Here is a 12,309-nt window from a genome sequence, read left to right as displayed (position 1 = left end):
CCAACTCTATGATTCACACAGAATTCAAAGGATGCTTTAAATGGCCATGATCACAAAAACCAAACAAAGAAACAAAAACAGGCTTAAAGAAAACAACCTGCTGTGTTTAGATTTACACATCTGGTTATTGAGACAGGACTTTGTATTACGGGTGTACAAGTGATAACAAATATTCCTCCCTTCTCTGCAGAACTTAACCTATCAGGTATAATCGGAAGAACTGTTCATCCCAACATATCTAAAAATGCTGCACCCTTGAATGCTGCTGTAGTACCTCTTAAACAACAGATTCACTATTTTAAAAAAGATTAAGCCAGTCTCTTTGGGAATGTTACAGCATTTAAGATCTTTTATGTATTAGATGGAAAGAATCTCTGGCCTAGTAAGTGATCAGTAAATGAATATTGGAACTGTAAGGCCCAGTACTTTAAAAATATGCATATTATTCAATATAAATGTATATCAGTTCTTCTAAAACAGGTATCCAAATACACTGTATATCCCATGCACAGTCTTTGTGTAAACTCCCATTTCATTTTGGCATTGAAGCGTTCTCAGTCCATTTAGACAAATAAAGATGAATTGTACTAAGAAGTCCTGAAACAATGAAAGGACGTTTCATAGTGAATACACCAAGGCCTGTATGACAGTAAAGATTATGGAACAAAAGTGTTATCCTCAAACAGTCCTGTAAATAGTTAAGTTTCAGGAAATCCAAGGACAAAGTGTCCTTTAACAAGAAGTAGAGGCCTAAATAATATGACTTCATTCAAGGTGAGATTAGCAATTAACTCTAATATTTCACACACATTAGTATGGAAATGCAGGAGTTCAGCATACCTGAGAGTTTAGCCCCAGGTGTTCTGCATACTTATGGAGTGGCCTGGAAGTTGCATTACTCAATATGTTCACCCAGGGTAAAAATATTTACTTTTGGTGGTACAATTATGAAATATAATTTTTCGAAGTCAAGGCACCAATTTTTTTTTATAATTTTATTATTTATTATTATATAAAGCATTTACAGAAAAATTAAGAAAAAAAGGCACCAATTTTGATTTCTAGTTTTTTCAGATATTTGTAGTTTCTCCTGTTTTTATACAGGGAAAAAGCATAATCTTAGAAGGACACCAACTATTAGTCTGAACTACACACAACTAAATTGCTAATAACTATAGTCCTCTTTTTAAAATCTTGGCACATTTAGAATGAATTATAACAACTTTATTTGTTTGTAGGCCACTTTTCTTTCCAAAAAGGACCCAAAATGGCCTACAACTTTCTCCCTTCCTCCATTTTAATCTCACAACCACCCTGAGAGGTAATTTACAGGGTAGGGGAGGTATGTGACTAGTCAAAAGTTACTAGGCATGCTTCCATGGTGGAATATAGATTTGAATCTTGGAATCCCAGATCCTAGCTGAACTCTTTTAACCATTTGACTATGCTGGTTTATTTCTCATAAATATTATCTATAAGCAGTTTTGTTCTGGGACTAATAGCTCTTTCTCATACATCTCAAACTGCAAAGTCTGCAGTCTCTATACATGATTTTTAATTAATTAATTAATTAATTAATTTGCATACTTCTTGGCTGCCACTCCCGACAAGTCAGCTTGTGGCAGCTAACAACATATATAAATATAAAATATAAAACCAATAAAAACCATGTAAAACCATAAAACAACACTCTGGCCCCTCCTAACCCACCCCACTAATCAACCCCTCCCCCGAGATTTATTTATTTATTGTATTTATATACCACCCTCCCCTAAGGCTCAGGGTGGTTCACATGAAACATGATGGAACAAGAATACATCAAACTCAGTAACTATGCCGAATGGAAGTAACAATAATAATAGTGGTGATAAACACAAGAGAATAACATTCTAACAGAAAAACAATCCATCAGACCCATGATTGGTCAAGTTCAGACATGTGGATTCATGGGAGGGAGGTTCGGGGGCCCAGTGGGTGTAGTTAGTTTCGGTCGACCTCAACCAAATGCCTGGTGGAAGAGCTAACTTTTGCAGGCCCTGTGGAATTGTTTTACTTTGGTTAGGGTCCTGATCTCCTCTGGGAGCTCGTTCCATTAGGTGACTACCAGAACCTTAAGCCTGATCCAGAATTCGACTGGTAACCGGTGCAGTTGTTGAAGAATGGGACCAGATGTGGGACTTCCATGGTGTTCTGTGAGGACCCTAGCAGCTGCATTTTGGACCAGCTGTAATTTCCTAATCAAGGTTAAGGGAAGGCCTACATACAGCGAGTTGCAGCAGTCCAGAGGTGACCATTGCATTGATCACTGTGGTTAGATGTCCCAGCTGAATGGCTCCAGAGCGATGATATAGCTGTTTACTGGAGTGATTGAGTAGGGGCAGATCTCCCCTCTCCATCCACCTGACCTCAACTACATACCTTGTGAAAGAGCTCCCTCTTGCAGGCCACGTGGGACCTATTTAGCTCCATCAGGCCCCTCAGCTCTTCTGGGAGCTCATTCTACCAGGCAGAGGCCAGGGTCAAAAAGGCCAGCCAACTCTCACAGGGGTCAGGGACCTCCAGTCTGTTGGCAGTTGCAGAGTGTAGCACTGTGTGGGGCACAGGAGGTTACATGGTCCCTCAGGTATGCCCAGACCGCATAAGGCCTTGAAGGTCAATACCAGGACCTTGTACCAGACCCAGTACACAACTGGTAACCAATGCAATTGCCTCAGCACAAGCGAGATATGGGCCCTCCAAGATGCCCTAGTGAGGCCCTAGCTGCAATTTCCGGGTCATGGTCAAGGGTAGGCCCATCTAGAGCAAGTTACAGAAATCTAACCTGGAGATGACCGTCGCTTGGATCACTTAAAGCCATAAGATGTAATTTCATTTCTGTTCTTGGCTTACTCAATTTGGTGTAGTGGTTAAGCATGACAGCCTCTAATCTGGAGAACTGGGTTTGATTCCCCTGTCCTTCACATGCAGCCAGTTGTGTTACCTTGGGCTACTCACAGTTCTCTCATAGCTCTCTCAGCCCCACCTATCTTACAGGGTGTCTTTTGTGGAGAGAGGTAAGTATACAATTGTAAGCTGCTTTGAGACTCCTTTGGGTAATGGAAAGCAGGGTACAAATAACCAGGTCGTCTTCTGCATTGAACAAAGTGTGAGTCCAGTGGCACCTTTCAGTTAAATGTTATCTGAAGAACTGTGCATGTACATGAAAGCTTACGCTTAGAATTAAACTGTTGGTCTTAAAAGTGCCACTGGACTGAAAATTTGTTGTTGCTTTAGATTGACATGGCTACACAACCAAATATGTTAGTCCTACATATTATGTGTGGTTAGTGACCTTAAACATGCCACTTTTATTGCAGACCAAAGTAGCCTCCCTACTGGCCCTGACGTATCAGACCCATTGCATTAAGGTTAACCTGCCTCCCCCCCCCCCCCCCAATTAAGGAGGTCAGTAAGAGAGAGGGAAGGAGCTTACATTCTAAATTTCAATATAGGAGATGCAAGAGAGGGATGGAAGGAAAGAGGCAAAAAAAACAGGTAGACTGGAAAGTATTCAGTTCAGTTATATGCTCTCCTTTCAAGAGGGACATTTCCAAAGTTTTGATGGAAAACGTGGGTATTAAGGAAGAATTGGAGGAGAAAATGTGACACCTTGTAGGCATTCCAGGAAGCAATCCCAAGCAAATACACTGAATAAGGGAGAAAAGTTTGTTTGTTTGTTCGTTTATTTTCCGATTTTTATACCACTGCTTTTCCTAAGAACCCGCAGTGGTTCACAGAATAAAATGAAAAACGCCAGTAAAACCCCATAACCCCCCCCCACACACACACACACTTTACAATAAACAACAAATGGTGACAACTTCTAATTCACCCGGTTCCCTCCCAACTTGTTCAGCCGGCGGCCAATTCATCTACCACTGGGGAGTGGGTGCAGATCTACTAAGACGTGGGAAGGGGTCCTAGTTGGAATGCCGGGGTCCTGCCCTGGCCTCAACCATACTCCTGGCGGAAGAGCTCCATCTTGCAGGCCCTGCAGAAAGCTGACAAATCCGGCAGGGTCCATAGTTCTCCCGGGATCTCATTCCACCAGGTTGGGGCCAGGACTGAAAAGGCCCTGGCCCAGGTCAAGGCCATGCGAACATCCTGGGGGTCCGGGACACCCAGTAAATTCATACCCGCAGAGCGAAGAGACGCACTTCCTGATCCTGCCCCCTTTTATCTAGCCACAGTGTGCCAATTTATTGCATTTGAACCGTGAAAGGCTGAATGCTTTAATCATATCAACTAACAAATGGGGAAGAATTACTTTCTCCAGCCAAGGTCAGTTAGAAAGACTAGACACTCTTCTGTGCATCCTGGCCTCTAGAGTTGTTGCAAAATGGCAGTTACCTTACTCCCAGACCCATGGACAATAGACGTAACAGAAATATGCAAATTAATGGTCAACCTGGGGGTTGTGCAATCAGGGACAAAAAAAAACTGTGCCTGCTACTCTTCATATTTTACTCACCTACTTACCAGCTAGTTATGATATGCAAAATTTTTCCACTTGGTATCTTTTACTGGCTTTCAAACTGTTTATTTATTATGAATAGTCTAAACAAACATTTTCAAGTCTAGGCAAGCAACACAGAGCTAGAGTTCCTTCATTCTGTAAAGTGTTGGAATGACAGTACTTCAGATCAAAAGCTAACATATTAAAACTAATGCTTTGTAGTCTAGCCACACCTCAACCAGATTTAAGTTTTGTACAATACCTTATTGTTCCAACATTACCTGAATGTAAACAGGGTGTCAAGACACAATCAGATTAATTATCTGATTCCTAAAAGGAGCTAACACTTCTGGCAACGTTTCTCTTTCCTTTGAGCAGTATTCAGGGTTTAGTCCCACTTAGGCGAAGCTAGGAAAAGAAAACGTCATTTTCCCCTGTGTGTGCGCTTTTCATTTATTTCCCTCTTGCTTTTGTGCAGCTATCCAGCTTGCCATCCTTCGTTAGCTGTGGCAGGAGCTCTACAAATCAGCAGAGAGGTAGAGAAGACTTACGCTGGTCACTCGACGGTAGATCTGCGCAGCATTTTGGCACTCAGAATAAGGATATTCAGACGTAGCCATCTCAAGCATACACATTCCAAAAGCATATACATCAACGGATTCATCGTATTTCTCCTCATACATCTCGGGTGCCATGAACTCTGGGGTACCTTAAATTAAAAGAACGATTCAGACTCTAAATGTCTCAAAGCGAGCAGAGGCTGCTGGCGTTACTCACCGCAGAAGGAAGCGGACGGGCAGACCTGTGAGAAAAGAAGAAGTGGAGGCAAAAAGAAGAGGGAGGATGCCCTCAGTCACTCTGTTTTATCAATGTACTCCATAGGTCTTCCATTGCAAGGCCTTTGTAAGAAGTGAGGAACTGACAGTTAGGGGGTTTAACACGTTCACTGTTTAGATGTACATATAAAGTAACGGAACAGAATTGGAGCCAAAATAGAAAGCTGTAAGTCATCCTAGAAGGACAAGTTGAGCATCAGAACGGAGATAAATGGAGAAAAATAAAGTGAAAGACTAGCTAGGCTGCAAACCAAGTACTCGTTAGCCTTACTTACCTTTCCTCCCCTTGAGAAAGGAGGCCCGGTGCTTGTTTCAGCATGCCCAGTCTGCCCTCTGCTGCAAAGAATTAGTACTGGTAAGAGTCCTCAGCTAGTCTCTGACCTGTAACACTCCATTTATTCTGAACAGTGTCACTTTAAACAAGGCTTTGCAATGAAAAACCTGTGTCTATGAATAAAGTCGTCTTAAAATTTGTTTTAAATGTACTGCAAAGGCCACTCACCAGAGCCCTTTTCACATACTTACCATTTCACCTGCAGTACATTTTATAGGCCTACTGCAGATACAGGCAATAGTGAGGGACATCCTACAGGCAAAAAATACTCAGAAATATAGAGAGATTGAGTTATAGGCACAGAGCGCGAAATTAAACAAATCCTGAATTAAATACAAATTTGCCGGTCACGTGTTTATCCCTCCAATATCAGATCAATGCACATTCCCATAAGAGGGGAAGGTGTATTACATGATCAGGGATATTCAGAACCAGAACCTGCATGTTTATAGTAAGGGTTGTTTCCTGCAGGCAAACCAGATTTTAGGCAAATTTACAGATCCGTTTTTTTAAATTCCTATTTGCCCTCCCACAGTTCGATGTTCATAGCCTTCATTGGAAAGTGATTTTTACTAATGCGATGGCTCAAAATTTTAGAGAGTGGCCATTTCCCAATTGAAAGTTCATCACAACGCATGGAAAGGAGACTGTGTTCAGGAAGTCTGTCATTTCCCACTGAACGCTCTTCGTTTCCACCAGCTTTCAATGTCCCTAGCCAGGCTGGAAAGCAGGAAATGTTTCATTGTGACAAAAGCCAAGATAATTGCAAATATGAATATGTACCCTTGGGAAAGCTAGGTGTTAGAACCTCTGGCACAGACCTTCAAAAGTAACCACTGATTGCATTCTTTTTAAAAAGTAACATAGGTGCAGACTAAAAAGGGCCATCTTCTCCCTTGTTAGCCTGCATCCTTTATAAACAGGATAGCAGAACAGAGCTGTTAAAACCAATCCTCCATAGTCTCTGACTAGATTCCAAGCTGCTATAGTGACATAATTTGAAATGTTTAAATGCAACAGCCCAGCAGTTTTAGGTAAGAGACTCTGTTTTACACCCCCCCCCAAAAAAAAACAACAACAACGAGTCAAACTGAGGTGTTTCCCCTTAATCCCAACTGCCAAGTCTTGTGCCAAAATAGACAAACACTTTGGTTTTATCAAGGTTGTTCTGCTAAACTGTAAAAGTCTATATTGCTATGATTCTTTCAGAGAATACCCAATACCAGGTGCTGACCCCCGTCTTTTTTTGAAACAAGGCCAATGTTGTCTATATTTTCAGGGAAGATTTTCTACTTTATGTAACTGTAAAGTTCTACCAACACCCAAATTGCCAGGTAACAGCTGCCAGAACAAAACATAACCTTACCTATTACACTCTTTGCAAAAGAAGCTCGCTTCAAGGTCGCCAGACCCAAGTCTCCTATCTTGACAGATCCTGTAGGGCCAGTGATAAAGATGTTGTCACATTTCAGGTCACGATGGATAATGGGAGGGGTGCGTGTGTGCAGGAACTGTAAGCCCTTCAGTATTTGTCGGCACCAGCTTCGTAGCACTTTAATTTTCATCACCTTGAACCTTTTTAAGTATCTATAAAAGAAAAAAAACAGAATAAAAATGTGCCTCGGTTACAGGACGGTATCATAAAGGCCTAAGGAAGAAGCAATAACAATCAAATCTACAACTAAAGAATTCTGGGTAAAACCAAGTATTAGCTTTGGGAGCCTGTCCTTTATTGTCATGGGTGTAGCTAATTAATAAAGTCAGGTTTAATTTTTTGGGGGGAGACACACAAAGAACAGGGACATAACCAGCAAGTAGTTGTGTCAGTCATTCAGTTAACAGGCTAGAATATTCAGTTGAGATACAACTTTTTAACCAAAGCCTAATAGTCATTTTAAAAGTATATGGTTCTCATTTCCATGGGCAATAATGTATCATGAGACAAAACAGCAGATCATTTTAAACCGTTAATTGTTCGGACCTTCTAAAGCAGTGGTCCTCAACCCCCGGTCCAGAGACTGGGACCGGTCCGTAGATCAGTTGGTACCGAGCTGCGGCTCCTCCTCGTCCTCCTACCTGGCTGCTGCCTTGGGGGCTGCCCTGCCACTCTGCCGCCGGCTCACCTTTGGTGTTCTCCAGCGGCTGCCATGGCTGGGGCTCCCCCTCAACGTGGCACTGCACAGCTGCTGTTGTCAGCGCTCCCCAGTGGGCAGTGGGAAGTCAGGGGCGCCAGCAGGAAAGCAACTGGAGCAGGGGCTCAGGCGGTGGCGATGACATCCCTCGGCAAAAGTCTCCGCCTCCCCCCCCGCCCCAGGCCTCAGTAAAATTGTCAAGCGTTGACCAGTCCCCGGTGATAAAAAGGTTGGGGACCACTGTTCTAAAGCATTTAGATCTACATTATTAACCAATTTGCTTAAACTAATGAATTATCTTCCTAGTGCATGCTTTGTTTACAAAAGACTTTAGAAGTGAAGCTAACTGAAGAATATTCTGGAAAAGACAGCAGTCATGCCAAGTTGACAGCTTGAGCCCCAAACCTTTAAAAGAGAAGTGGACTGGCAACAGACATGCACCTTATAGAAGCCAAGAATTCAATTGAAGACGCCAAAGCTGAGCCAGACTACCTCTAAGCTTGTGTCTCACAGACAGGGCATTAAAAAAAATATCTATTGAATGATGTGTCAGTAGCAAATGAACCAAGAAAGCAAACAGTCTCTTAAGAGCCAGAAATCTGTCCCTCCCCAATCCTTCTCTAGGACTGCTAGGAGGCAAAGGAGCATATATAGAAAATAATCCTATTATTCCAAGCTCCAATTTCCCTTTGAAACTATATACTGAATGCTTTAATGGGGCAGTTTTCACAGAAGGTTTAGTACTAGTAACGTAATTTCAAAGTCCCCCCCCCTTTGAAATACAGAAACTGCAGTAATGGGGATTAGAATATCATCCTTAACTAGCAGCTGCTCAAATGATTTCATCAAGAGATGCCCCTGTAATTAAGAAGATAGCCAATGGCTAGCTCATGCATGGAGTTGCTGAGAAATAATCACGACAACTACTACAGGATCATGTAGTCGTGAAATCCAATCTAGACACAGACCCCCCAAACACCTGTCATGGATGGTGACTTGGGGAGCACCCTTTGAATCCTCCATGGAAACCCTGGAAAGCAAACAAGTCTGTCAATGTAGGGTATTTAAAAAGCTCCATATTGTATACTCTGGCTAAAACAACTTTATTCAGTGATGACACCACATCAAATCCTTTTTCTTGGAATATAACTGGGATATTATCAGGTGATTCGCAGGACGATTGCTTCTTTATTTCAATAGATTTTTATCTCAATATGTACAGAATGGCTGAATATCCCTGGAAGCAGCCACATACCTTATAGATAACCTGGAAGAGAAAAAGGACAATGGAGGGAGGACAGGACATGACACCAGAACGTGCCGTGTAGAAGAAGGTGATTGTGCCATTCTCATGTACAGCTGCTGCCAGACAAGGTCAAGCACTCTGTGGGAACATTATAGTCCTCAGGAGCTTTGAATTTGCTTCATCAGCAGTCAGGTAAAGGCAAGTTTAAGCCTTACTCGAGGATCCTGGCTGAGTAATGTTTCAGCAGCTAAGCGGCTGCTACAATGACTTCATAGCTGTCACTCAGTACCCAACAAAAACTCCTTTTCATCCAGCGCTGATGTTCTGCAGTTCCTTCCCTCCCCCATGTCACCCACAGAAAGCAACAGTAAAATACCACAGTGTTCTCAGCATTAAGACTAGGAAAGCAACGCATACAAGTAAGAGCTGATTTTACTTAGAAAGATTAACAGGCAATTATGGTAGTTAGCATATAATGAATTAGTCACTAAAGACAAGTAAACCTTCGGATAACAGAGGTTCCTCATCGAGGGAAATAAACAGTAATTATAATGCAAAAAGAAAGGAGAGATAATTGCAAATGCATTTAGGGGAGCGTCAACGAATCACACTTGATGCAAATTATTAATGACTCTCTTGAAATATAATAAATAAATAAACTTTTAGGCACCTTTACTCTCTATATATTTCAGTTAAGTAACAACAGCCAACCTCTCAATTTTCCCTGAAGTTTGGCAAGGTAGCTTTTGGATTATGAACTGAAACCCAGTTCATACTTCTTGTACACGCATATTTAGCTACAGTGGTTCAGACAGCAAAGAAGACAGCTTGGAATTCCGATGGGTGCATGGGTTTACATGTCCTGGATGTATCTTAATTTGGTGATACTGGATTACTTGGAAAGATGAGAATACTGTTCCAGTCTTATCCATAAAATATATGCACAGATATCATCGCTAATCAAGGCAATGTTAGGGAGTATCTATGTTTTAATTAGCAATACCTTTTAGAGCCTTTTAACTCATTATTTTGCTCACTGATACAAACTACATGAATGGTGAAGTCTTAACAAGCTTAAAAGCAACTGGCATGCTACGGTATAACTCATGAGCTGGCTTAAGCCCGGCAAATTTGGGCTGATCCTTGAGCAGGAGGGTTGGACTAGATGGCCTGTATGGCCCCTCCCAACTCTATGATTCTGTGATTCTGAAATTATATGCTGTATAGACCTCACAGATCAAAACACAAACCATGGTCATCCAATGAAGGTTGCATTTGAGGGTGAAAAACTTTACTGCAAACAATCTAATATCCCCTAATGGGAAAGAAAAGTATTTTCTAAGCATGTTCTTTTTTGGATATCAGATCTTACGCAATGGCCTATATTCCATTTCCATAATTGACAGATTTCATCATTAGTAGAAGTCAAAGGCTTTTCTTCACTATATCCTTCCACATACAAACTGCTCACAGTTAAGAGTTCTAGTTCCAAGCAGAGCTTAATTGTTTGGACCTCCAATGCCTTGATTGTGATGTACAAATATATTCAGGGCAACTATTAGACCCAAAGGCACAGGCAAAGTGGTCAATGTTTTAACAACCACTAGAGGACACCCGTGCTGCTTCTTTTCCCCCAGCCCACAAGGATGGCAAGTTGCAGCTGCAGAGCTCAATTGCAGCCTGGAATGTCAAGCATTTGCTGTACTGGAGGCATGATATAGCTTGCCAAACTCAGCTCTCAAAGGCGCTTATACGCCTCTTTCACGGTACAGGGTTGGCAATAGTTTCAGGAGTTTCATAAATTTAAGATGCCAGAAGAGAACGTAAGAGCCATGCAGCTGAGCTTCCTTCTCACTAAGAGCCCTCTAAATAGTTGTTCAATAACTATGAAAGACCTTTGCATATATTTATAGAATACTCTCTTTTTAAAAATATTTTCACTTACATGTTCATCATTAACACAGGGCTTCAGCAAAATGATACTCACGTTTTCAGAGTGCCAGATGTCATAAGCTCTGTAACCAGAACAATACACTTCTTCCCCTTCACCGTTGATTCCCAGGAATCATAGAACCGTACAATATTAGGATGCTGAAGCCCTTTAAGCATTTCAGCCTCCTCCTTAAATCGCTGCCGTTCAGATTTGGACAACTTCCGATCCTAAAAGAGAAAAGGAGATACAGATCAATAAGACAGCAAGTAGAGAACCTGAAGCTTCTGCCTCTTTAGAAGAGAAGTGGCTACTGCTACCCTGTCTTTCTACCCAGAATAACATGTCGATGTGCTAGGTTGCTGCATTTCCTACATTCACTTTTGAAAGCCAATGTCAACCAACCATATTGATACCAGAAAAATGGGGGAAAGAGGTACAGAAATGATAAAAGCTACTTGCATAACAGCAAGTCCTGCCCTCAAGAACACCATATTCTGGCATTAAGAGTGTCACAGTTCACCCAGTTGCTTGCTGCTTACAGATATTTTTCTGCCGTTTAAAGTGATCTAGAAGATTCATTTTTGAACACTTGTTATAAATGTCTTATCCAACTCCGAACGTAAGTGTCACTGAACTGAGTGGGGCTTATTTTCAAAAGGAAATGCAAGAATCAGGCTGCATTTTTTGAAATTGCTAAGTTTAGCTTCCTCATATTAACTAATCCACTGTCAATGTTTGAAACCATTCCTAAACACTAATGTCTTAAGATTATTTAAAGGTTTGAACATATTTCAAGACCACTCGCAGTCTTATGGGAAAAACTATCAAGTTCCATATGCTCAAAATAATTGGCCTTGGTTTAAATGTTGCCTAAACTTTATAGTTGATTTAATCACAATTAGCTTCTACTTATGAGATATCAGATTAGCTGAGCTACCAGTTCTTTCTGACACACATGTGCCACACCTTTATAGATACTGAACTGCAAGCTCATTTAGTTATGAGAATTAAGGTAACCCAAAATTACAACACTTATACCTCATGTTTCCACCAAGGAGCTCAAGGTAGCATGTACAGATGGGATTATCCATTCTTCTCCACCCATAACTACCCCATGAGATAGGTTAGGTTCATCACCTAAATGGGAATCTCGTCACAATATTCCCACAAGGCTTTGCTATATGCAAGAAATAAATATTTCATGTATACTGAGCTGGAAGCTATGATTGGATAGTAGATTCTTATGATAATGCGCATGATTTCTGAATATGGAAAAAATACTCTTGCAAGAAGAGTCATGAGTAAAACATCCCTGAAATCCTGAAAATAAACT

General features: G+C 41.3%; 1 protein-coding gene across 6 annotated transcripts in view; it reads right to left on the bottom strand.

Annotated features, from left to right (window-relative positions):
• WNK1 (WNK lysine deficient protein kinase 1) overlaps positions 1–12,309 on the bottom strand; it is a 127,409-nt gene that overhangs the window by 72,438 nt on the left and 42,662 nt on the right. For all 6 annotated transcript variants that reach the window (XM_077339995.1, XM_077339998.1, XM_077340001.1 and 3 more), the window contains exons 2-4: positions 11,031–11,203; positions 7,032–7,252; positions 5,047–5,204 (exon numbers count right to left, since the gene is read on the bottom strand). In XM_077339995.1, coding sequence (XP_077196110.1) covers positions 5,047–5,204; positions 7,032–7,252; positions 11,031–11,203 — 552 coding nt within the window. The remainder of the gene's footprint in view (positions 1–5,046; positions 5,205–7,031; positions 7,253–11,030; positions 11,204–12,309) is intronic.

Source organism: Paroedura picta, chromosome 5, assembly GCF_049243985.1.
Source record: "Paroedura picta isolate Pp20150507F chromosome 5, Ppicta_v3.0, whole genome shotgun sequence".
Classification (NCBI taxonomy): Eukaryota; Metazoa; Chordata; class Lepidosauria; order Squamata; family Gekkonidae; genus Paroedura; species Paroedura picta.
Note: the sequence above shows the minus strand (reverse complement) of the source record. Positions and strands in the feature narration are given on the sequence as shown.